At 42.2% G+C, this 26707-nt stretch overlaps 1 protein-coding gene across 4 annotated transcripts; it reads right to left on the reverse strand.

Annotated features, from left to right (window-relative positions):
- Positions 1–483: 483 nt before the first annotated feature.
- On the reverse strand, positions 484–25780 carry LOC146372222 (sorting nexin-14-like). Of its 4 annotated transcripts, none has more exons than XM_084952515.1 (29): positions 25278–25780; positions 23838–23958; positions 23646–23719; positions 21381–21459; positions 21242–21285; positions 21058–21145; positions 20337–20421; positions 20040–20196; positions 19571–19646; positions 19235–19279; positions 18680–18769; positions 18077–18191; positions 17734–17889; positions 16078–16202; positions 15359–15417; positions 15020–15061; positions 13865–13997; positions 13587–13773; positions 11724–11807; positions 11328–11428; positions 10953–11061; positions 10019–10059; positions 8571–8687; positions 7797–7911; positions 7081–7245; positions 6083–6178; positions 4983–5074; positions 2728–2784; positions 484–634 (listed from the first exon to the last, which is right to left on the reverse strand). In XM_084952515.1, the coding sequence occupies exons 1-29, from the start codon at positions 25421–25423 to the stop codon at positions 608–610; spliced, it is 2826 nt and encodes a 941-aa protein (XP_084808641.1). In that variant the 5' UTR covers positions 25424–25780; the 3' UTR covers positions 484–607. The 4 variants fall into 4 exon arrangements, with proteins under 4 accessions (XP_084808641.1, XP_084808640.1, XP_084808642.1 ...); XM_084952514.1 differs by having other exon boundaries at positions 484–637; XM_084952516.1 differs by having other exon boundaries at positions 484–637; positions 15020–15043; positions 25278–25779.
- Positions 25781–26707: the final 927 nt, after the last annotated feature.

The raw sequence follows: 26707 nt of genomic DNA on the forward strand, positions 1-26707 counted from the left end.
GTAATGTTTTTCTCTCTGCAGGCAATAATGTAATAAATAACTTTAATTGCGCCTTCAGAATCCATCACTTTTATGTTGTTTGCACATATATTAAGATTTCTGTCCGTTTGTCCAGATGGTTTTTTCTTCTTCTGCTTGCACACAGAAATCGGAAACAGGAAAAAGTCTGAACTATCCTAAAGTTATAGCTGATGGCTTCCTGCAGCTTACAACAACTTGGCAGTTCACGGTCCGTAGAGACTGGAAACTAGCCAGTTTGTAGCTGAGGTTTGAACTCCTAACACAGGTCAACTGAAACTAGCTGGGTTTGAAAGAGAGCAAGGTAGCTTGTTTCAGCGTGAAACAGACCAAGCAAGCCTTTCACTACAGTTCAGCTAAAGCAGAAGTGAAAATATGTGAAGCTGAGCTGGGATGAAGCAGCAAAAAGTTCTGATGAGCAGATGAGCTCCTTGGTGTTTGCAGAGAAGACGACTGGCAGCGTGATATCAATAAATATCTCTTTATTAGTGCATTAATGTACATCGGAATGCAGAGATGGTCTCAGAGCCTTTGGAAATATTCTGACAGTATTGCACATTCCAGCATGGAGTTCGGTTCCTCGTCCGGGTCACACGATGAACGCCTCCTTCGCCCCCTGCTGAGGAGGAAACAGGAAACACCTGTGAGGTCACATTCGAGTGTTTGAGAGAACGAGGCCCACCCGCACTGTGACAATCTAAAATATCACCCTAAACTATCACAGCATTCAGGGTTAGGACCGAGGTTGCCATGACTAAGAAGTGTGTTATTGTGGAAAGCATGAAAGCACAATTGTGTCATGTGCTCACAGAAAACTAGCTGGCGTGTGGATGTCCACTTGGACCCTCACATGATGATGAAATTTACTGGCTTGAGGAGATTTGGAGGAGGTAGCTGGGGAGAGGGAGGTGTGGGCGTTTCTGCTTTATTGTCACTGTCAGACGAGTATGAGGCTCCACAGACGCCATCCACGCCTGCGCCCTGCATGTGAGCTGTCGTTTCTCACAGAGAGAAAGTTCCAGGCTCTCCGCTGCATCTGAATCCAGCTGAACTAACTCTGCCTATGTTACTAGCTTTAAAGACGCTTTACAACAAAGAAGGAAGAACAACAACAACAACAAAAATCAGGGCTGATGGAAGCATTTCGTTTTTCGTTTCACTTGCTTGGGACATGGAGGAAAGATGCTGAACTAAACGTAGCATTAACTGAAGAGCTGCTTCAGTTGAAACCAGCCTGAATCCCTTATCACCTGGTTCCCCGTCACAGCTGCAGTGAAAGGAGATGCGTTTCTCTGCTCACAATGTGAAATTAGTCTGGCTTTAGAGTAAATGAACAGTTATGAGAAGCTGATTTTAGAAGCAACAAAAATCAATGTTTGGGGGATGAAAAACAAAATAAAGCCTGATCGTGACACAATAAATCATCCATTAATTTTCTTTGATTTATCCAGGTCCGGGCAGCCTAAGCAGAGAAGCCCAGATCTCCCTGTCCCCGGCCACCTCCTCCAGTTTATTTGGGGAAACACTAAGGCGTTCCCAGGACAGCCCAAGAGATATAATCTCTCCAGCGTGTCCTGATGGGATCTGCCTGGAAAACCTCATCTAGGAAACCCCCAGAGGCATCCTTGTCAGATGCCCAAACCACTCTCAAATGATTGAACTCCTTACCCTCTCTCTAATGCCTGATCTGATCTCCTGCAGGAAATCTTTCTAAAGGCACGACATCGCCTACATAAGTAGAGAGATCCTTGGCGCTACTGATGCTCACGATGGTGCATTATGTGCTAATTGCTATGTGTTTGTGTCCCAGTGTCAGCCGACTGAAACAACATGTTGGGCATTTTTTCCCTCCTGCATCCTCGCTCTTTGTTGTGGTCAGATTTCTATGGAAGCGGACAACAGTTTATACCAGTTTCCTCCACATGTATCTGCAACATCCTGGTTCCTTTGGTCACTACTCAATCCTTTTATCTCAATCATCTTGTTTTAATAACGATAAGTCAAATTAAAATTCAGTTTAATGCATAGCTTTGCTATCTGTAGGTTTCCTCTGCTTATTCACACTCACCTGCAGAAATCTGCAGCCTCAGTTTGACTATCACGACATGGATTCATCAGAACAAATCCACTCAGTCGTTCATCATCGTTAATTAGATATTGATTCAAGCATCATAAACTGCTAAATGAGCACTAAGCACTTAGTGTAGATGCCAACAGGAGCCTCCACAGCTGTAGCCAGCAGCACTAATGGTTAACAGACTCAATCTGAGCTGCTTACAACAGTTTATTTCCTGTCTAAGCAACAAATCTGCTCACTAACACACAAAATAAGTCCAGCATTCCCTAAGTATCCATTAAATGCCTTCAAATGTATTTCCATCACTATGTGGATGACAGGATAAAAAAAATGCAGTTAAAGATTGCATAATGAGGATCTGCTGTTAAAACTGTATTTTCAAGATGCACAGATGTCTGTTGGTGAAGGTGAAACAGACCTTTTTGCTTTTGCAGACCACGTGCCCTTAAATGTGCAGTAAAACATCTGTTTTGACCAGGAAAAAAACTCATGTTTGGAAATGCACACGTGCACATACAGTGAACTCCTGAACAGGTCTTTTCCTGCCTGATATATTCTGAGAATGGCATCTTATCTTAACTTCCAGCTCATCCTGTTTTATTTCTTTACATCCCCCACTGTCAGCTGTTTACCTTGCTGAGTTCAGGAAAAAGCTCCAGCACGGCGATGTCCAGCAGGACGTACGTCATCTGAGGAAGAGAAATGATCAGGCCAGTTAGAGTCAGAGGGGAAACGTTAATCTCCTCTGACTGTTCATTGTGCCAGTAAGACAGTGAAAACATACAGGAAGTATGTCAGTACTGAAAGTTAACATCCAAACACTCCTGATTTCAGATATTAATTTATCTTATAGTTCAGAAAACATGCGTTTTAGTCTTTCTGCTCACTCAAACATCACCATTGGCAAGAGCAGCAAATTATCCCTGAGTCATAAACCAGTGATGACTCAGTTTAATGTAAACTCAGCCTGAGAGGATCCCTGAGATATATTTTAGAGGTGTTTAAGTACAATGTGAGAGGGAAGAGCTGCACAGTGACAAGCTGAAAACAGGAAAGGCTCAACTGAAAGTCATCGGCTTGCATCCTCAGAGTGTGGCATTAAGCAAGTACTGGCGTGTGTGTGTGTGTGTGTGTGTGTGTGTGTGTGTGCGTGCGCTTTATAAAAGAACACTTCCAGTGAAAAAAAGGCACCTGGCGTCAATAACCTCGTGTTTTCTGTTTTTACTGTGTGTGCATGTGTTTGCACTCATGTGCAAACCAACTACACAATGCAGCAGAGCTCGCAAGCAAACATGTAGAAGAACTCATCTGTTTAACAGATATAGAAAAATCCAACATGAATGCACAGAACTTTGCATTGCTGCAGTGGTCGTTTAACACGTTTACAGCATTTACACTGGAAGAAAAGTGTGATTAACTGAAGCTCAGATTCAGGACCGCTCACAGGAACTTAAAAACTTTTGTGGACTGACAGGGAATTAAGGGAAACATTCACATGTAAGTGAAAAAGCTGGGACCAGTAAACATGTAAATCAGGACAGCTGTGAGCACAGCCTACACAGGCTGCAGGTCTGCAGTGATTCTGTTTTTTGCAGCTTTGTATAAAATCAAGTCAATCTGAATAAACTTCCCACCCCACTCCTTTAGAACCAGCTGATTTACAGTAACAATGACATGTTGAATTAATCCATGTAAGATTTTACCTTCGTACTATGAATATTTTCATAGTTACAGCCCCTCTAAGTTACTTGAGTGGGTCCAAATGTGGAGCTTGCCAACATTTCTGAGTATAAGAGCCAGCGACACAAAGTATATTTTCTAACACAGTGGTTTTAAACACTTCCTGTTAGTTAGTGTCTTTAAATTCTTCTCTGATAGGATGAAGGTCTGCTTGCATCAGAGTAATCAAGCTATCAAACAATTTCTGCACTTTTCTACAAAGTGAAAGCGCTTAGTGCAAGGCGTCATGCATAGGGATGGGTATCGTTTAAGTTTTATCCGATACCGGTGCCAAATCGGTACTTTTGAAACGGTGCTTAAAGAATGGAGAACACAAAATTTGTCCAAAAACCTCTTATGTTTATATTTTTAGCAGTCTCTTTTTTTCTGCAAAATGATAAGCACCGTTCAGTCCCACGCACGGGGCGATCCGTGCTAACTCGCTAATGAAGATTTACCATACACGCAGTAGATGTGCTCGGCTTTTAAAAAAACGCTATGCGTTGCCAGGTGTTTCATCAGATTCGAGGTGTTACCTCCTTTGCACAGTATCACCTTAAAGCACTTGTTGCAGGCTGCTGAGTTTGCATCTTTTGCTGTGAAGTACAGCCAGACTTTTGACCGCTTTGCCTTGGGCATTTTTAATCTGTAGCTCTGCTCTAAAAGAACGTACGTACCTGGGCCCGCCTACTATCCTTGGAAAGGTAAATGATTGGCTAGAATCCAAATATATGACATCTCAGGGAGAAAAAAAAGCACCAAAATGTGCGCTGCTATTCAGTCTGGTTACTGCCGTTTATGTCAGAACCGGATATCGGTACCCATCCCTAGTACCATCGACATAGACGGCAACCACATAATGACCACCATCAACTGTGGCACGTGTGGTGTCTCAGCAAACCAGACTTTGACTTTAAACCTGCTTTTAAATTAAGCTTAAATGTGTCTTTCAGGCCTGAAAATGTCACATGGACATCTCCTGTACCTATAAAAGTCACCAGAGCTCAAAAATATCAGAAAAATAGGCCTCACATTTGGACCCACCCTGATGCTAATAGAAAAATGCACCCTAACATTACATTACACATCACCGTTGAACCTGCCTGAACATACAGGAAGCTCTTGTAAATGCTGAGCTGACCCCTGGATTAGGAGAACGACTGTTTACCTGCTTGTTGAGCAACGGCTGCTGAAAACTGTCAAACAGCAGCTGGATACCTTCATACTTCGACTCCTCGCCGATGCACTTCACCACAAAGTCTGAAATCGAAGCACATCGTCCAGCTTTATTAAGCCATGGGTATGTGAAGCATGCAGATTTATTGAGTTTGACCCGAAACCTGTTAAAAACACACAGCAAAGACCAGGACTGTTCGTCTATAAGATCAGAGTAGACGAGTTGGAGGACAGTCGGCAGAGACGCTCTTCGAACTGCCAAGCCCTTTGTGACTGTGTGTTTTATGAAGTGCTAGGCTAATACAAGTTATTCATATTATTACACTGGAAACTCTTGTCTCAGCAGAGCAACCTGGAACTGCAGTCCAGAACTTTAAATGTAAGAAACAAAATACTCAAATCGATAACAGGAAGGAGATAAAGTGGCGCTCTCGTTTCCAGGTTGTAGTTAAAGCAGCTACGTTCTGTGCAGGAATCCAGCTGTAAGAAAACCTCTGTGTCTTTAAAAGCAGATGGATCACTTCCGTACCGTGAATGACAAAAGGAAAAGCATCTCGGACAATGCCAGTGTTTAAACTGGGACTTTAGATCCAGTATGACCGGCAAACTGGGAAGTGAGAACACCTCAAAGGTCTTGTGGTTTCATTTCCACTTTTACTTTTAAAGTCACAGATCAAAAGAAACTGCCTGCACGCTCACAGCTAACTAAATGTTATTATCCCCCTTTAAATCAGATTTGTGACGTGTTTAAAACAGGCTGTGAGATGTTCACTGGCACTTCAGAAGAGTCGGATTTTAACACGCATACAGTAGCATACTTTATTATCTTTATTGATGTTCTGATATGATAGGGTATACTGCGATGTTGTGCTGATATGCACAGCCATTATTAATTATAATGTCTCCGAGTGAGCAGATAAACTTTCAGCACAGCTTCGGGTCAGAGTTTTGAAGCTGGAAGTTCAGGATGTGACGTCATAAACCGGCGTGGCCTGGTCTGCCGAGACAGCCTCACTGAATACTTCAACGTGAAACATACCAGGAGATGATTATTGATTATTAATGATTACTGTGACTGAACTGAAACCCGACCTGGCAGGTACTTCATCATCTCCTCAAACGTCTGCTTGGCTCTGGCTTGTTTGGCCTCTGCTGTTCGTTCCTCGCTGCTTTCACAGAAGACGGCGTCTGCAGAAATGAACAGGAACAAATCACAGAGTTAATGTTTCCTCCTTTGTTTTTGGAAACTGAAACATCTGCATAGAAGCAGAGATTTTCTGTAGGGTCACACAAGATGAATCATCTTCAAAAACAAGTTTTTTTGTCCAGTTAAAAGGTGCTTCGTTCTCTGCATCAACACATTTACACATCGCGTGCCGAGTGCTCCGATTTCACCTCAGCTGAAGATTTGTTAAGAAGTTCAGTGGCATCAACCGAACGTACTGCCTAGAGGTAGTGGGTCTGGTGAGGAATTGACAATTCCCAGAAATTCAAGGAATCTGAAAAACTTCCTGGCAGGAATGTAATGATGGCAGCACGCTGGAAGCTGTCTGGGCACACCTGAGGAGATGAGAGATCTGCCAAACCTAAATCAGATGCAGCTTTTGAGATTTATGCGCAATTACAACCTTCTCTCTGATTAGCCTTTTGAGCCCTTCGCAGGATGAGGAAGGATAAAAGGAATCATTCTGGAATAAAAAAAAACCTTTGATGTACTAACTGCAGGTTTATATTGCTGACAGGATTCAGATCTGCATTTTTATGATTTGAATGTTAATAAAATACTCAGACTCTCTCTTTTCTTTCCTGTTCACTCACTGTTGACTCAAATCCTGAGCTCGATAAGTTTAACTCCTACCAGCTCAGATCAAGGAACAGCTATCGTGGTGATGCAGGAGCTTAAAATGATGCTCAGGTTGAGTCGTGAGGCTTTTTTTGTGTAACATTTAAAAAGCAAGTAAAGACCTTTCCACATACTGACGCTTCTTTTGGTGTCATAAACAATCCGAACACCTTGCAAATCATCTTAAAAGCAGCGATACTGAGGTCGGAAATAAGAAAAGACTTTATCGGTGCGGGTGGCGTCCTACCTCGGAGCTGGGTGATGAGGGAGACCACGCGGTGCTCCTGAAGGATCTGCTCCAGTTTCAACTGCATGTACTGATCCATGTAGGCTTCGAATGTGCTCTTCAACAAGATCCTCCCAGCAGACAGAATGTGATGCAGCCAGTCCGGCATGCGAAACACCACCCGGCCTGCGAGTTCAAACACCAAGACGGATACAGACAGTCAGGCCCGAATCAGTTCAAGAAACACAGATCGAAACATCTCAGAGGCTTTAGGTGACCAATCTAAAGTCTTCTAATCATAACAGGTCTGCGCGTTGAAAGCAAAATCTCTGCTTAAAGAAACGAAAGTAGAAAGAGCTTCGGTGGGACACGTTAGCACGATGGCTGCTTTCTAAACTAAACTGTGGGTCTGTGATTAATGCAACTGTCTTCATCCCTGCTTTGATTATCAGTACAACGTGCATTATGTTACCATTAAAGGCCACAGTATCTGCTGCAGGTGGAGTGAAACGTAGGAAATCATTGGATGCTTTCCTGCAGTAATTTTTCCCTCAAATGTTCTGACTGCAGGAAATTCCAGCTTCCAGCATTTCCACATGTGTGCGATTTGGTCCCATCATCGTCGTGTTTCTGACTTCGATTACTTACACGGACACTGTGACAGAGGCTGTACAGACTTCCTGTAAAGCTGTGATCTTGCCTTTAGAGGCTGCTAACGGCTCCTCGGGCTCACTCACCGACATACATCATGTAGTCGTACATGCCGTCCACAGTGAACGTCTCTGCGAAGAAGTTGGGGTTGTGCTTCCTCTCCGACAGGTTGCCGTTGTTCTTGAACAGGTTGCTAACGAGCTGCAGGACAACGAGCACATACCGTTACCTCGTAACGATTAAATGCTCGACGTAATTTAAAACATGAAGAAATACTGAAAAAACAAGGCTAAGCTACAGACGAGTACCTGCAGAGGATCTTTAGTTCATAACACACAGGAGACAAAGTCTTGAACAATCAGGCCCCATCTTATCCTAATGACCCCACAGTACCGTGTTACTTTCATAGAGCATATACTTCAAAGTAGAATGGGACACAGAACCTTCAGTTTTCAGGCTCCCATCTTGGATTCAGGAGACACAATCTGTACTTTTGAGTTTAGGATTAAACTTTCCTTTTCACCGGTTGCGGCAAGTGGCCGCCCCTCCCTGAGCCTGGTTCTGCTGGAGGTTTCTTCCTGTTAATGAAACCTGTCGCCAAAGTCCTTGCTCATGGGGGGTCCTATGATTGTTGGGATTTTCTCCATATGTACTATTGTAGGGTCTACCTTACAATAACACCTTGAGGTGACTGTTGTTGTGATTTGGTGCTGTATACATAAAACTGAATTGACTGATTATATCTTCTTTTCTTTGAACTGGGCTTCTAAAAGTATTCATGACTAAATGCCAGGATATGACTGAGGCTCAGACATGGCGTTAAAGCTTCCATATGCATTTATAGGACAGATGTTTATTACCTTCTTGTTCCCCGCTGTGGGGCTGATGATGGTCAGCTCGGGCCGGCTCGGTTTGGGTTTGGGAGACTCGCACGAGTTGATGAAGGACTGAAGGAACCGCTCCAGGTTCTGTCCTCTCTGCAAAACACACGTCAGCGAGTTTCACAACATGTGCGACATATCTGCAGAAACTCTATTATAGCTTATCACCTACTATCATTAAAGCTGCTGATATTGAGATTGTGTAGTGTTTACAAGTATTTAGGGATTGTTCTTGACCGTAAACTGTGTTTTGGACCTCATGCTGATGCCACTACCAAAAAAGTTCACCAAACACTGTTCTTTTTACGGAAAATTAGATCTTTTATCTGAAATGTTGTCCTTATTTTACAGGAGTTTTATTGAACCTGTTATTTCTTTCTGTATTACTGCCTGGTTTGGTAACATGACTCTGAAGAACAAGAATCAGTTGGGACTTTTGGTGAAAACTGCCAGCAAATTCTCAGGGAGTTGGCAAGACGGAGTTTTGGCCGTTTATAACAAGCATGTGCTGAGGAAGGTTCATTCTATTGTTAATTGTTTTAAGCATCCACTTCACAATGACTTTGACTTGTTGCCCTCTGGCCGTCAGTGCAGGAGCACTGATGAATAGGATGTTTGTCGTATTGGTTCCTGAAATTCTTCTCACGATTTTGTCAACACAAAATCGTTTGTTTGTTTGTTTTTAACTGAAACAGTTGTTTTACTTGAAGATATTTCCCACTCATTTGCTCGAGATTTATTACTTATTCATTTATTATTCATGTATGGTGGGACACAGCAAAATTTGTGGGTCACAGAAAAAAGAAAAAGTTAAAGCACTGCCCCCAGGTCAGACTTTTTAAGCTTACAGCTGTATACACTGCCAACCAAGACAACCATAACCAAAATACATCTCTGTCCTTGAATGTACAAGAAAGCTCTACTCTGTGAGTAAATTCCACCTTAAATGAAAAAACCAGGGCAACAACATCAGTAACAGGAAACGATTAGATGTATTTTTTAGACATCGTTTTTCTTCGAGACCCTGTGAATTTGTCCTAGAGGTCGGGTCAGCTGCATGACACCAGATGTCATTAATCACAGACTCTGTTTGTGGAGTTTGGCATGTTTCCGGCTGTTTCTGTATATCTGTGTGTATATTCCCAATGCTTGTGACTGCCTGCGACTCTAGAGGTTACACAAAACGAATCGTGAGTAATTTTGCTTTCTGGTTTTGGCTCACAGTGAAATTCTGGGTCTGCAGAGGGAAATATCAGCTTATCAATAAGACGTGGCTTTTAAAGGTGGGACACAGAGAAGCTGCACTTTCACACGCTTCTAAAATCACTCCAGACAACGGGAGACGTTTGCTTCGTTAACTGAGATAATGCCTTCGCAAAGCCAAAAGAAAAACAGAGAAGATCCCCGGCTCAGGAAGAGATACTCACCTCCTTTATCAGCTTTCCAGGAACAGACTTGAAGATTTTTCCTGTAGAAAAAAAACACTTGAGTCACAAACCGAACACAGAGAAAGATGGCGGCAGCGAGCGCTGAATGAAAAATTATGATATTTACTCCCATAGTAACATTAACTGCACAAATTCAATTAATATTAAAGCATGAACATAAAATGTGGAAATTTTAGGAAGGTCGTCACAGCCACTGACACCAATGCTATTTACTTATATCATCACTTAAGTCAGTTTGAGTTTTATACAAATGTTTCACAATAAAATTATTTTAAAAGAAAAAAGTAATAATGAGAGATTTTAATTTGCAAAAGAAAATGTTGAGTAAAGACAGACATGATGGCATCACTGCCTGATTATTAATCACACGAAGTAGAAAAAGGTCAGGCATGTTCACTGTGAGTAAAAGTCAGTGAGTACAAGCTGATTAAACCACTTTTTTTTTTGTCATTTACAAGAAAACCAGCAGCTACTGCCAGCTTTCAAGGTGGAGTGCTTTGTTACTGCATGCAAGAGATGACTTCAGTCATGGCGTTGAGCCATCCATCCACAGTTTGAATTTTAACCAGAATAACCAACAGTGTCTTATTTCTTTAGTGGGAAAAGATGAACTCTCTTAGACTGCACGTGTGCAAGACATGCAGCACAAAGTCTTCATTTCGACTTCATAATCATGCTGCTTTGCAACATTAAATAATGGAGCAGAAGTTAGCTACCATTCTCAGATTACAGTTTCTGACAGTTGTCGTTCTGCTCTGCAGCTGTGGCGAGATCAGTGTAGTGACACATGGACCAGGTCTCCACCGGCTACAGGTGAGCTAACAGCACCCTTTATTAGCGCAGCTACTCTGAAATAGTCACATAAAAAAAAACAAAAAAAACAGAGGGCATGTGTGATGCATTGGTTACGTACCCAGGTTGACATCGGGCAACATCCTGTCCAGGAACTGATGCTCCACAAGAGGAGACAGGAAGTCGAACAGCAGCTGGCTGTTGCTGAGCTCCGGATGCTGCAGGAGAGCCTGCGCACAAACACAAAGAGCCAAGAGTCAGACTGATGCTCACCTCTCAAATAAAGACTTACAGAAAAATACAACAAGCGCTCCAAGTCATCAGGCCAAGCAGTGGTGCATAGACTAACTGATAACTTTACTGCTTCTCTTAGGTTTGTTTTTCTGGGGGCGAGATGCTTTATAGACTAACAGAACCTGCATATGGAATAAAGAGTCTACAGCAGCCGTGCTTCATTAGCTTCTTTAATGCTCCTCAAACTTCAGACTTCTAATACCTGCAAATATTTCTCAAATTCTTCCCTTTTAGATTGGAGGAACTCGTAGTTCTTTGGTCCGATGATTCTTTTGGATGGAAGCTGTGCATCTTCAAATGGGCCTGAGAACAAAGTCAAGCGGGGGAAAAAGGGGTAAAATACCAACAGCTGAAATATAACACGGTCATTTGATAAAGTGAGGTAGGTACATAGACTGTATACGAAGAAAGGACATAGCCAGCCTGTGGTTTGTGGAATCCTTTAACATTAAAACCAGATGCAAGAGCCACCACAGAGTCTCCATCTGTTGGCCATTACAAAGAATGCATACTTCACTTTCCACTTTTACCTTTCAGCCCTTTTTCAGCAGAGTCCATCTCTTATATACAGTCTATGGTTTTGTAAACACTGTATTACCGTGGAATTCGGTGAGTTTTGACTCCAGGACGTAGAACTCCATGTACTTCCTTTGCACCAACCACTTGTCTGCTTCGTGATCAGCTAAAGTAGACGAGAGCAAAAGCCATTACATCATCTGACTGATGAGTCACTGAGTCTGGGCTACCTCACAGGACGATTTCTGATTATACAGGGAGTGCAGAATTATTAGGCAAGTTGTATTTTTGAGGAATAATTTTATTATTGAACAACAACCATGTTCTCAATGAACCCAAAAAACTCATTAATATCAAAGCTGAATGTTTTTGGAAGTAGTTTTTAGTTTGTTTTTAGTTTTAGCTATTTTAGGGGGATATCTGTGTGTGCAGGTGACTATTACTGTGCATAATTATTAGGCAACTTAACAAAAAACAAATATATACCCATTTCAATTATTTATTTTTACCAGTGACACCAATATAACATGTCCACATTCACAAATATACATTTCTGACATTCAAAAACAAAACAAAAACAAATCAGCGACCAATATAGCCACCTTTCTTTGCAAGGACACTCAAAAGCCTGCCATCCATGGATTCTGTCAGTGTTTTGATCTGTTCACCATCAACATTGCGTGCAGCAGCAACCACAGCCTCCCAGACACTGTTCAGAGAGGTGTACTGTTTTCCCTCCTTGTAAATCTCACATTTGATGATGGACCACAGGTTCTCAATGGGGTTCAGATCAGGTGAACAAGGAGGCCATGTCATTAGTTTTTCTTCTTTTATACCCTTTCTTGCTAGCCACGCTGTGGAGTACTTGGACGCGTGTGATGGAGCATTGTCCTGCATGAAAATCATGTTTTTCTTGAAGGATGCAGACTTCTTCCTGTACCACTGCTTGAAGAAGGTGTCTTCCAGAAACTGGCAGTAGGACTGGGAGTTGAGCTTGACTCCATCCTCAACCCGAAAAGGCCCCACAAGCTCATCTTTGATGATACCAGCCCAAACCAGTACTCCACCTCCACCTTGCTGGCGTCTGAGTCGGACTGGAGCTCTCTGCCCTTTACCAATCCAGCCACGGGCCCATCCATCTGGCCCATCAAGACTCACTCTCATTTCATCAGTCCATAAAACCTTAGAAAAATCAGTCTTGAGATATTTCTTGGCCCAGTCTTGACGTTTCAGCTTGTGTGTCTTGTTCAGTGGTGGTCATCTTTCAGCCTTTCTTACCTTGGCCATGTCTCTGAGTATTGCACACCTTGTGCTTTTGGGCACTCCAGTGATGTTGCAGCTCTGAAATATGGCCAAACTGGTGGCAAGTGGCATCTTGGCAGCTGCACGCTTGACTTTTCTCAGTTCATGGGCAGTTATTTTGCGCCTTGGTTTTTCCACACGCTTCTTGCGACCCTGTTGACTATTTTGAATGAAACGCTTGATTGTCCGATGATCACGCTTCAGAAGCTTTGCAATTTTGAGACTGCTGCATCCCTCTGCAAGATATCTCACTATTTTTGACTTTTCTGAGCCTGTCAAGTCCTTCTTTTGACCCATTTTGCCAAAGGAAAGGACGTTGCCTAATAATTATGCACACCTGATATAGGGTGTTGATGTCATTAGGCCACACCCCTTCTCATTACAGAGATGCACATCACCTAATATGCTTAATTGGTAGTAGGCTTTCGAGCCTATACAGCTTGGAGTAAGACAACATGCATGAAGAGGATGATGTGGACAAAATACTCATTTGCCTAATAATTCTGCACTCCCTGTATAACAAACAAATGTCTGCTCTGAGCAAATAAAACCTCATTAAAGGTTATTTTCCTACAAACATCTTCAGGTTCGTCTGTGCAGGAAGAACCTGGCCAAGGTTTGTTCTTCCTCTCCACTCGCTCACCGTTCTTCTTGTCGTTGCGCTCGACGTGGATGGAGAAGACTAGGATCCGCTCCTTCTTGATGTCGTCGTCGTAGAAGTCGATGTAGGGGATGGTGATGCTCCAGGCCAGAAGGTTCCTCTGAGGTTCAGGTGGGATGGCCGGCTCGTCGGGGGAGTCGTCTTCCATCACAACTGTGGCCTCCTCCACCTTCAGGACGGACAGAGGAGACTCACAACTAAGACATCGAGCACCGATGTGGAAAAACCATCGATCTATATTTAAACGCCGCAGCACTCACCATATCGTCATCGACGTCATTCATGGCGCTGGGCGGCAGTAAGGCGCCCTCCATGGTCGTGCTCTTAAACACGCCTTTGATTTTACTGCCAATTCCTCTGATACCGAACGACTCCCCTCTTTTGGACGTGTTTCTAAAGATAACAGAATATTTCATCTCGTTTCTCTGGACTCCATTTACTGCAGGACAAATTCACATGAAGGATTTCTCTGTGTGCTAGGACGTGTAAGTAAAATGTAATCAGAATACAATGATCTGCAAATCATGTCAAACTCGTATGAAGTTAAGTACAAAAGAGCACTTTGCTGCATCACCGTTCCGTTAACAGCACTCGGTCTGCTCTTGGAAACTTGATAAACACTCTTTAGACTCAACAGCTCAGTTTGCTTTCATAGCACTCCAGATGTTTTCATATCTGGACTCAAACTTAAATCATCATAAACTTCCCGCGGTCTCGCTCTCCTTTACTTCTCTAAAGTGTCTTCATACACGATCATCTTAGTAATTAATTTCTTCTTTTAACCATTACACGATTTTTCCAGCCTGTGCCAGCATTTTTTTAAAAGATATGTCATTAGATTTTGGGTTTGTATCATTTTTATGTAACACAGGTTTGAAATGACTTGCAGAGGAGTGCATTCTTTTTTCATCATTATATTATCATTATCATTATTATTATTATTATTATTGACAGTTCTTTGCCCTAAATTCTTTGGAAACGTGTTGTGTGGTGCACAAGTCATGCAGCAGGCATGAACTAAGAAAGGACAGCCAGCATCAGCATGTCTGTACTTCTTCCTCAAGCATTTTGTATTTTGCAGGACATCTGGGGAAAATCTGTTTGCCTTTCTAGCACTAAACGCACGACTGCTGAGTCCTGAATCAAGAACAGTGACTAAAAACGAAAAATCAGTGTCAGGCAAAAATGCAAATGCAATGCAAAGACTCAGTGCTGCTCATCCGACCACAAGGAGAAATTCTAATGACTCTCCAGCATCTTTATTCCATCTTCTCAAGCAGGAGGTTAAAATCGCTGAGCGAGCATCATGTAAACAAATCTGCGGTCAGCAGTGCTCTATCCGCATGCATCGTACCGTGTGCTGTTTGCAGGCAGAGTTTCAGTGCAGACGAGCAACATGCTGCTCGAGTGCTTACCTGGTCTCGTCCCAGCTGAAGCTTCTGGAATAAGAAGCACATCTAAAGATGGGCGTTTGGACAAAAAACAACCTCAGAGAAATAAACATGAGCACAGCGAGCTGCTCTGATTGTGTGCTGCCTCACAGTGAAAGGTTTACGGTGGTCACTGCGAACACAATGCTCAACATGAGGAGGAACAAACCAAATTACTCCGACGTGTTTGTGTTTATGCACGCGTTGACAAATTTGTGTTTTCAGAATAAATGCTCCCCCCCCCTCCCCTTTCATTGTTACTTTTTTTAAAAATTTTAAACACCTATCAAAATAAACACGTGAAGTTTAGTGCAAATCACAAACCTGCTGACTTTCGAGTTCCTCGCTGGAGACTCCACCCCCTTCAGCAGGTGTCTGAAGTACTGCACGGAGAAGAGAAAAAGGTACATAAGTAGTGACTAATATGAGATTCTGAAAGTCCTGATAATGTACGAAATATTTCAGAGAAAAAGAGAAGAGCAGTCAAATTTAAATCTGGTACATTTTTGGACAAATTTGTGAAAAAGAATCAGTAAATAATCCTGTAAAAAAATGTAACAAATAGAAGTCAGATCAAGTTTCCCTTCATTTATATAACTTACAGCTTCGTGTATATATAGCCATTACCTCAACACTGTTAATGAATAAGAAATTAAACTCACTTCCGGCTCTAGAATTCTATTCTTGGACTCTAGACTAACTTTGCATGATTCACAGTTCAGAATAATCTTTATGTGTCACATACTGGACCTTGGATGCAGAGCCTTAGTTAATATGATAAAAAACTTTTTAGGTCCCTGTGTTTGAGCTGATTCTCCTGATTGGCTGCCCCTCACAAACGTAAGATCAACCATATTAGGGATATCGGCTCTTAAGCTGAGCGTATGGAGCAGGCTGGGCTTTTGGCTCAGGTTAACCCGTGCATCTATGACAAAGTGGAACAAACAAGGCAGCTAGCAGCTGAAGCACAAACTGGTGACCTTGTGATGTTGTGCTTTGATGTGCTGCGTTTGTGTGGGGCAGTCTGGTTGCAGAGGTCTTACCTCATCGCTGTGACAGAATATGGGCGTGAAGACTCTTTCCAGTAGAGACAGGACATGCTCGTACGCCTCAAACAGGCAGCGCATCTGCTGCAGCTTCACCACCTCAGTGTACGGACCTTTGGCGACTGACAGAGAACACGAGCTGATGTCACTGCGTGCTTCCGCTTACTGAGTTACAGAGCTTAGAGAACATGCTATACATAGGTAACACGGGCACATCAAACACCATCGTAACAGTCATGTTTCACAGTTTCTATAAACTGAATTTTGGATCAGATTAAACCTGAGCGGCTGTTTTCCAACAGCGTCCATACGTACAAGGTTCCAAAATCTTTATGCGCACGAAGCACAAACAGATTTTTTTTTCCTTTGTAAGAATAACCAGAACGTGTGCAAAACACAGAAGATAAACAGAAATATTTAAAGTGTCCAACTCAGTAAATTCAGCAGCTGCTTCAGTAAACACAGGATTTAACTAAATATATACCAACACTTCAGCCGTCATTGTGTACTCTTGCACAGACTTGTAAATACCAACTAGTCTTCAATTCTCTCATATTTAATACTTTTTTTCCTCTTCTTTTTTTCCTTTTTTGTTATTATTGTTATTATTATTATTATTATTATTCTGCTAAATTCTGTTATTTTCTTCTTAATATAACTGCACACTCTCTACATGCTCATGTAAAGCTGAGGAGCACGAGCCAAAGAATTTCATTATGATAAATGTGGCTACACTGTTTATCTGTACGTGACAATAAAACTTGAAACTTGAGACATCCCCACAGGCTAACAGGGGAGAATGCGCATGAAAACACAGTCAGTGCACACAGCTGATGCAATGAGCTTACACTCCCAGAAACTGAGTGCCAGAAGAGTTTGCATGGCCAGCAGTGTATACGGTCAATAATCAGAGCTAATGTTCGAAACAAAATATTAATATTAAAATATTTCAGTTTAAACTGATGCAAACACCAGCTGTGGATCCATAAGCTGTGAAATGAAGCACCATCTTCACCAGCGCAAGTTCAGGGGGTCTCACGATGTTCAATATCAAACACCATTTGGATGAAAATGGAGCCACGACGCAAACAAAACTTTCCATCTTCGCCCTGCTGCTGCCGGGAAAATCACTCAGTCACCTGACTTATAATAATAATGGTGATAAATGTGATGGCCCCACATATGGCACCGACTGGCTGGTGTTTAGACCTGTAATAGTGCTCATTGGACCACTTTTGGACCACGCTTATTTAACCAAGAAACAACAATGCTATGTAAACTGGCCAACGCAGTGAATTTGCAATAATTTAGTAGTTTTTGGTGACCTTTTCTTTTTTTTTTTTTTAGGTCAAATCAGTGACAGTTTGTTACAGGTAATCACTGAATTTAAAAAAGCTTGTGTAGAATTGGACATTAAACGCTTCCAAAACACTCTGTATCAAGAAATTTGATGGAATTTGAAGAATATTTCATAAGAAAATTCACAATTTAATTTTCAGAAATGTGAATGAAATCGTTCACAATCTGCCGCTTGCAGTTACCGAGCATCATACAACACAGCTCATCTCTGAGCTTTCACATTTAGCTTCAGGTCAGGTGACAGGTGTTAAAGCCTAAAGGCGAGGTAACGATCATGCAAACAGCAACTCTCACCGTTCCTTATCTCTTCTACGATGAACGGGTCGAAGCTGATCTTGTCGATGCTCTCCTCGAGGCAGTACGTCTCGTACATGTGCACCACCTCGCCGTGCAAATGCAGCAGCTCAGAGTCGCTCAGCTCCGGACGAAGGATCTTATCGTTAAGCTCCTCTGGGGAAAAAAAAGTTTTATACAGTCAGTCCGACACATTTATATAACAGGCTCCAACAGGGACCTCACTGCATGTCTAAGAACTCATAATAATGATAAAAAAAAATTTCACGCTTGCTGCATGTAAGTGGAGCAAAACTGTTTACAGGATGAGCTGTCTGAGGAGATCAAATGTATGGACTCCTACCCACGGCGAGGCAGAACTGCAGCACATGCACGGCTCCTTCCTGCTTCAGGAAGTTCATGAAACGAAAGAGGAGATCCTGCTGCTCCCTGATCTCTTTCAGCTCCAGCTTCAGCACCTGTCACACCACACAGGGAGGGTCAGACAAGCTTCAAAAATAAATCTGCGCCACATTCACACTGTGTGGAAACTGATCATAAAATTTTTATTTTTTTATAAATCACTACATGTTTATACAACTTATAAATAACACCTTACACCAGCCTCCAGACCCTCAAATCAGAGCATCGATTATTAATCAGGCTAAGAACAAAAGGGGATCATGTTTTAGGGATCAACGTTGTGGCTATTTACCATATAAGGTTTATTATTATTGTTATTAGAAACACCAGTTCAGTAAATGTATATACACTTGAATTTATTTATTACATTTATGAAGTTGGGAAAGCGCTGTTTAAGTTGACTTAAATTGCTTTAAATAGAAACAATTCCCAGCTCTATCAGGAGAAGTGTGATCAGACCTTCATTCTTAGTTTGAGCTGTTGAAGTCACAGCAGTCTGGAGGAAAAGCTTTTCTCCTGCCCTGTCGCACTCTGAGGTACTTACAGACGGCTTCTGGATTCTGATTTGATGCGTTTCTTCGTATTTCTGTAAAAATGGAACCAGTGGAGACGGAGGCTCTGTGGCTGGCTCCGGCTGGACAGGACAGATTCAAAGAGGCCATTAATTCAGAACACTTGATTACAATTAAATGAATTGATTTGAGTATAAACGAGTAAAAAAAAAAAAAAAAGACTCTTCATCTTTAATGTGTTTGTTTTCCATGCTGGACACACTGTATGTTATAGGTCCACTGTGCAGGATTTAGATCACCTACTGGCTGGACTCAGGTCTGATGTTTAGAGCTTTGTTCATAACGGTAAACCTCATCAGACCCCGAAGTCACCCTCAGCCAGTTCAACGCGGAGCTTATAAAGGAGCTGACAGGCTGAAGTGAAAGGTTTTTGGTTTTAATTCAGCTGGAGATAACTGGATTAAAATGAGCCTCCTGAATCTACACTGTGACACGGTCTGTCATAGCAATGTCAGCTCTCCTCCACTTCTCCACACTTGACCTTTAAATTTTGTGGGGCACAGATAAAAGGAAGGCGGTTCACTTACTGGAGTATCATCAACAAATAGAAGCACCATGAGGTTCACTGTATCCTGAAAAGGAGAAACAGGACATGATGTAAAAAAAGTTTTATACTGTCACAGCGTTTCATCATCACATTAGGATTCATATGTATAAAACATTTATAATTTCACCACTTTAACAGATAATCTTGATTAATTTTGCTTTAATTTATATATTTTTATGTGATTGAGAAAATGCAGTTCAACAGTTCAAAACACTGAACTGATTTGGGGATTTTACGTACACATATTTGTTTGTTTTTTTTAATCAAACTCTGATGCACCAAAGATACAGACCAACGCGATCATGTGGCTACTTACAGGGTCGGCCATGAAGTCCATGGTTGGTAGGATGACGGATCCAGCCATCACCTCCCGCAGCAGCAGAGCCAGAGACCTGCACCACATGAAGCAAAAACCAAAGCTCAGAAATTTATCAGAAACTCTGCCTGAGACTCCCGCGATGCATTAAAGTCGTACAAGAACACCTAAAGAGGCAAGAGAGAAGGTTTATGGTTTTTTAGATCCAACCGACTTGGAACTTGATGGACAGATTAGAACATTTGAAGGTATCTGAGAAGAAACCAGCTGCAAACCAACTTCAGATAAGTGGAAGAAATAGATGGATGGCTGGAAACTGGACTGAAAATCTCCTGTTCAGAGTTTGAGAGCTACAATGGAAATCTAAGAGAAAGAACAGAAATCGTCTCTGTACGGAGGAACGATGAAGGTGTGAAAATATCAAAAAGTCTCAGATGCAGAAAAACACTTCATTCGGTCGTCTCTGTACCTGCAGTCTGTGGCTTTGGGAGGCATGACATAGGGAAACAGCATCTCCGTGAGCTTCCTCAGATACAGCAGCTCGTCTCTCCGGCTGTGCAGAGCGACGTGGAGGTCGGCGCCGTATTCGTCCAGAGCCGCCTGCTGCAGGCCGTCTACAGTCTTCACTACAAACAGACATAAATATTAGGGTGCAACCCTGCACCGAGTGAACCCCACGCCACACAACCACAGCCAGCAAGCTTCCCACAGATGACTGAATATAACACGCATATTAGAAATGAAGCACGAGCGGACACGTGCATACCTCTTTGGTGGGCTTTTGCAATAATTTCAATGTGCTTCATCGCAGCTTTCATCACTTTGTCTGCAAACACAGCAGGGATATCAATCTGCCAACAGTGAGAAACACACAAAAAGTAACGATTAACACAAAAATCATCAAAAATAGGCACCAGACACGGCGGGTGGCAATCATTATAAACAGCACTGCATGCGATCCGTTTGAGATTTGGAACATGTTTCTGAACGGAAATCTGAGTAATCCAGTTGATTTAATTTTACTGCAGCAAACAGAAAACTGACAGTCGCTCCAGGAGAGTTCACTGACACTTCCAACAAAATAGAGCCAAACAAGCTTTGTTACTAAATATAGTATTAATTATTATCTTTATTATCATTATTATTATGTAAAATTTTACAATATATATTATTTTTTTCCTGTCTTTCAGCTCGGCTATAATCAAATAAACTTCACACGTTACCTGTAATTGGATAAGTAATTAAAACAAATCTGATTAGTTTAAGGCCCGAGGAATTACAGCGGTTATACTTCTGTTTATTTCTAAAAATCAACCACATAAACAATGTCATAAAAACTTGTGGCTTTGGAAACACATTGAAGGTTTTTTTAAATATTATTTCATACTATTTATAAACTGGATTTCACTCTAAACCAGCTGCTGATCTCATTTTCAGTGGAGCAAATCTGTAATCCTCACAGTTTGTTTTGTGAGACAGAACATCACCTTCTGAGCTCGGCGGACAAGCACCGACGCGAAGAAGCGAAAAGTCATCCTCAGTTCATCCAAACACGCCTCGTCATCTGTGATGTCTCTGAAACCAGAGGCGGCAGTTTAAAAAAACAAACGTCTTTACCAGTACAGAGTAGTAAAAAAGTGGGTAAAAAAATGCTTTGAGCTGTCCTCCTACCTGTACCAGGGGTACACGAAGTTCTCAAGGACTAACTCGAACACCTGCGAGGGGGGGGCAGTAGAGAGGTCAGAGAGGACCACATAATCACATCTGGATGTTTCACTTAAGCACATGTCCAGCTGTTGAGCTGAGGTACCTCTGCTACTGAGGCGTCCACCTTTGAATGAACCTTCAGGTCCAACCATGGCTGATAGTTTTCTAGGAGCAGTGTCGGCCTGCGGTTAATGAAAGAAAGTCAGTCAGGTTTATGATTGATTGTTTCGTCTGTTTGCAGGATTTTTACAAAAAGACTGATGGAGCTGCACGAATCTTTGCTCAGTTGTGGGGATTGTTCTGATCTTTGGAGTTGATCCGGTGGGGGAGGTGTGGGATGCCAGATCAGGTGCCTCCTTCTGGCCCTCCTCTCTGCTCTCTCCTATCTTGTCTCTTTTGTCTAAATTCTCTCTATCACCTTTTCTATTCCTTTGAAGAAGTCAGGCTCCATAAATATTAAGGAGGTAAATATTACTTCTCAGTTGCATTGAATTGTAAGAAGAAAATAAATTGTAGAAAACTAGACAGAAGAAAGTAGAAGAGAAATAACAATTTAACATAAACCAGTGACACACCCCGGGGCCTGATCAACCCTGGCAGGGTCTTCTTAGATGAGGGTGTCTAGTGATAATGGCCAAAACACCCGATGAATCCAAGGTCCACTACTGACGATGTGTCCCAAATTTTAATATGATCATCTCGATCAGATCTCTTAATCCCTAAACCTAACCAAGGAAGGAAAAAAAAGGTAGATCAGCTTGGGATAAAAGAGCGAAACACCCTGTGAAGTTGAACGATGTGTCCCGCTGGTTAACTTTCTGGTGCCTTTCCTCATAACAGCCATCCCTCAAGACTTTCTTACGGAAATAGGAATAAAGAAAACATAAATAGGAAAAAACTGATTTCCAAAAGCACAAGGGATTTCGGGGGAGACAATAACCTGACGGACCAGTTGCAGGAACCAAAATGTGCTAAGAATTGCGCTGGGAGACACTTAAAAGAAGTGGAGGATCTATCGATTTTGTGAGGAGAAAAGATGAGAGGTAAGTGTGTTAGCCTAACTATTAGCCTAAAAATCCATCATCATTATTATATGAATCATTATAAAACACACCTACCATATTTTGGGTTCCTGCAACTGGTCCGTCGGGTTATTGTCTCCCCAGAAACACTTCCCTTGTGTTTTTTCCCATTTTTGTTTTGTTTTTTCTATTTCTGTTGTGTTTTGTGTGCTTTTGCAGCATTTTTCTTATTGCTGGTGTTTTCTTAAGTTGCATTCCGTTTGGCCTCTCAGGGCCACAGTACTTTGTCCATTTGAAGCTATGCACTATCAGGGATTGTAACATCTAGTCCTTTTACTGAATCTGTCAGGACAAGCAAGGCATGCAGTGGCTGCCTTGTCAGATCTAAAAATAGGCATAAGTTAAAATGTACCAAAGTAAAGCGATCTCTCTCCTTTCATCTCAGACAGCGCTGTCATAAAACTCCTCACCTGTTGATTAACAAATGCATCCAGGCTTTACATCACTGCCATCTTGTGGCGGCAGTCAGCAACTGTTGTTGAAAGCTTCTTAAAAATCGCATAGACTTTGTTTAAAGGGCGTGTCCAACTCCCATCAACAATCACTGGAGCTGGGCAAGCGGAGAGGCCAGAAGCTTGTTTCTGGCGGTTTGCACATGCATTGTGGAAAAATCTGACCGCAGTAAACTGATAAGAGACCAGCGTGCGTGACAAGGTGTCAGTGGCTGTGCTTTCACTGCTCTGAGTGCAGTCACGGCCAGCACTCTATAACACTAGTAATAACTTACAATTCTTCAGCCAGGAAGGAGTGCAGAAAGGTGAAAATATCCACGTAGAGCCCAGACAGGCAGCACAAACTGTATGTTAATATCTAATCAAATGTATTTAGTTAAATTGGTACATAAATAAATTGCAGAGGAATTGAGGTACAGTTATCATCTGGCTTATTCTGAGGTTTGAAAAATGGTGGTTATCTTCTCAGTTTAACCAGTCAGTGTCAAGCCCCACACAGGAATTTACAAGTGGAGGTTTTCATGTTGCGAATGCATTTAAAGATGTTGCCAGATTTTTAAAAATAACAATAACAATAGTTGAGAACTATTATCTCTTCTCTGCAGTTTGATTTACTTTGAAACATCTCAGAGCTCAGCCATCTCTGTGAAGCTCTCAAAAAAATCCACAAATAAAGTTTGATTATCTGATCGTGAAGTGCGTTTCCTTGATTAAGACCAGATCTTTTCTGCTGTTAACCAATCAGCCGACAGTACTGCTAATCTTTCAGACTAACATCATCTGTTAAACGTTTTCTAGTCTGAACACGTGGGGCAAGAGGTCAGGTGAACGTACCGGTGACGCTTGCATTTGACCTTCCCGCACACGGCACAGCTGTGACCCAGAGGAAACAGTTCCTGCTCCCGTTGCTGTGCAAAGGAAGAGAAACATCAGTCAGTAAAGATGTACACTTCATCACAGAGAACCTGTCTGTGTGCAGAAATCATCATTCAGTCAGAGTCTCTCAGGTAAAGGTGTGTGCCTCACTCTGCTCCTGGGCTTCGCGGTGAACAGGACGCTGGGAAGGAGAGTCTCTGGTCTGAGGGAGCAGTAGAAAGTGGCGAAACCAGCCAGGAGCGACCAGAACACCATCAGGATGTGAATATACCTGCAGGGAGAGCATTACACAGACGCTCCATGTGAATGAGGAGATGAACTAGGGCATCACCTAGTGTTCACTCCCTGTGAACTGCAGCAATGGACGTGATTTCCACAGACACTGGGTCATATATTCTATTTCAGGCAAGTAAAGAAAAAGTGAGGTTTTTGATAGTTTCAGCTTAAAAATCTGAAAAACAAAAACATGGTAAAGGAACAAAAGTAGAAACTGGTTCTAGCTTTTATTTTGCATAATTTATGTGTGACAGAGCAAACTCATGCTTCCCATTTCCTTGTAAATATCCATGTAATTTAGAACAAACATCTGAGGCAGAATAGCTCCACCCATCTGCTGTTCAAACCTTCTGTTTATGAGGGGACAGCCAATCAGAACAAAGCTGGCTTAAAGGTGGAGCTTAAACAGTTTGTTTTAGATACACCTTGAACCGAGGGGCTGCATTAAGGCCCAGTATAAGACAGACTCATGCAAAACTATTTCAGTAGAGTCCAAGAATAAAAAGACAGGAGTTCAAGCTGAAAGTGGGAGAGTTGAAGATGTTAACATTTTCTATGGGAGTGACCAGGATGGAATTGGAAAGAATAGAAATGAGTCGATCAGAGGGACACCTCAGAGCTGCCAGGCAGGAGGAAAAGAGCAAGACCTCAGAGGAGATTCATGGATGTAATGAAGGAGTACAGGCAGAGGGTTGACAGAGGAGGATGCTGGGATAGGGTGAGATGGAGGCAGATGGTCCACTGTGACGACCTCTAAAGAAGATTTGTACCCAACAGGGGTTTTCCTAGTTTACAGTGGACCTTTTAGGGGGACGCTGCACACCTAAGCATGACTGGACTGCATTTAGTTTAGGCAAAGAGTATATGTTACCTGGCTTTGCCGATGCCTGTGCACTTCCCATTTTACTTTTTGGTCATTTTTAACAAAACTTAAGCAAATTAAATGTGATTTTTCTTTGGAGGAAACCCATAACCAAAAAAGGCCAGATACACAGGAAAGACCTGCCTAATAAACTGCCACCTGTGGTGTTTGAGAAATTGTCAAGTGTTAACATTTAAAACAAATAAAGTATGCCGAATTTGCCTTTGCCACTTCTTTGTTTGTTCTGTGACTTCTGTTGTACAGATATATGTCGGGGAGGTGCTCTGACAGAGAACAAAGCTTAAAAACTAAATATTCTCAGGCAGGTTCTGCCCTGCGCCTGCTCCTTGGTCTACTGACTGACCAGGTGCAGGTCACAGTGCTGCACACGGACCGCCTGACACTTTGCACGTCGGTGAATCTTCCAGGTGAAAGGGGTCATGTGAGCTCACCTGTTGAGCAGCACCGTTAGCGCGAGCATAGACACCAGGACGAAGCAGGTGAGCGGATACTGACGGCCGGCTTCCCGCAGGACGTGCACTTTCAGCCGCCGCTTCACGTCCTTCACACACGTTAGGATTCCCGCCATCTCGGACATGACCAGAAACAGCCGGGCACGGCTCGGGCCTGATCCGGACTTTCTCCCGCACAGCCTGACAGTACACGGCTGACCCTCCGGGTGTCGCGGGCATTAGCCTGAACGTAGCGCTTAGCGTCAGAGCCGTGACTCTAACAGTCACAAAAAACAGGCTCCGTGGCACGAGCCGAGGCTGCTGCGCACTCTGCTCCCGAACAAAACCCACTTTCTTCACTTTACAAAGTTTTCACTTCGTGGTTTCAGAATAATTTCCGACGTCTAACACACTTCCTCAACAGATGGAAAGAGTTGTAATCCCACCGCGGGTTGCCAGGTCTACGAAAAAACGTAAAAATCATCGGTACCCGCCTCTGTAAAGGCTCTCTGATGGGCGCATGACCAGCAGATAAACACGTTTCAAGCACAGTCAGCTGAAGCTGAGGGTGGGATTTTTCCACTTGATACGTCAGTAAACAGGGATTACTATTTATTTTATTTACGTGTGTACAAAGAAGTGTCCTTTAAAGTGTAAACAATAAAGAAATATCAGATTCATCTAGTTACTTTGATTTTAGGACAGTCGGAATTTTATTTTTGATATTAGCATTACTTATCGTATTTTTTTGAGCTGCACGGAGTTTAAATGTCAAAATTAGATAATAATAATAATAGAATATACTGATTAAATCAGTTATAGGCCAAGAAACAAAATTATTGTATATTTATTTTCTATTGAAACACTGGACTCCCAGTATTGCTTATAAATCAGCTAAACATCGAGCTGTGAATTACTTTGGGTCACGTGCTTTAATCTGTATATTAGCTGAATAAAAAAAATGATTTGATTATCTTTCTTGAGTAAAGCATTTTACTGTAACTGTATGAAACCGTGACTTCTTCAGCAGACATGGCAACCCTTGACCCAAGCAACGCCACTTCCGGTAAGGCGGTTTGTTTTGATAAGTTTACAGTGAGAATTAGAAATGCTGGGGGTTGATCATTAGAAAGCGAGTTTCTGTTTTTTAACTAGTAAATAATCTGAGATCAGGCTTTTCATAACAAGTTTATTGTGCGATAATTTAATGCTCAGGGGGACAGGACATTCTCATTTCTGATGTGATTTAAATTGGATATTCAAAACTGTTTGGGTATCTACAGCAGGGGCGGATCTAGAAGGGTGGCATGCGGTGGCAAGTGCCACCCTAAAATGATCCCTTGCCACCCCAAGTGCCACCCCAGTTTTGCATATGACAGTGTTGTTTATTAAAATAAGATAGCATTAACAGTTTGAGCGTAGTTACAGTC

The sequence above is a fragment of the Perissodus microlepis genome, chromosome 15 (genome assembly GCF_051167445.1).
Source record: "Perissodus microlepis isolate ML-2025 ecotype Zambia chromosome 15, ASM5116744v1, whole genome shotgun sequence".
NCBI classification, from domain to species: Eukaryota; Metazoa; Chordata; class Actinopteri; order Cichliformes; family Cichlidae; genus Perissodus; species Perissodus microlepis.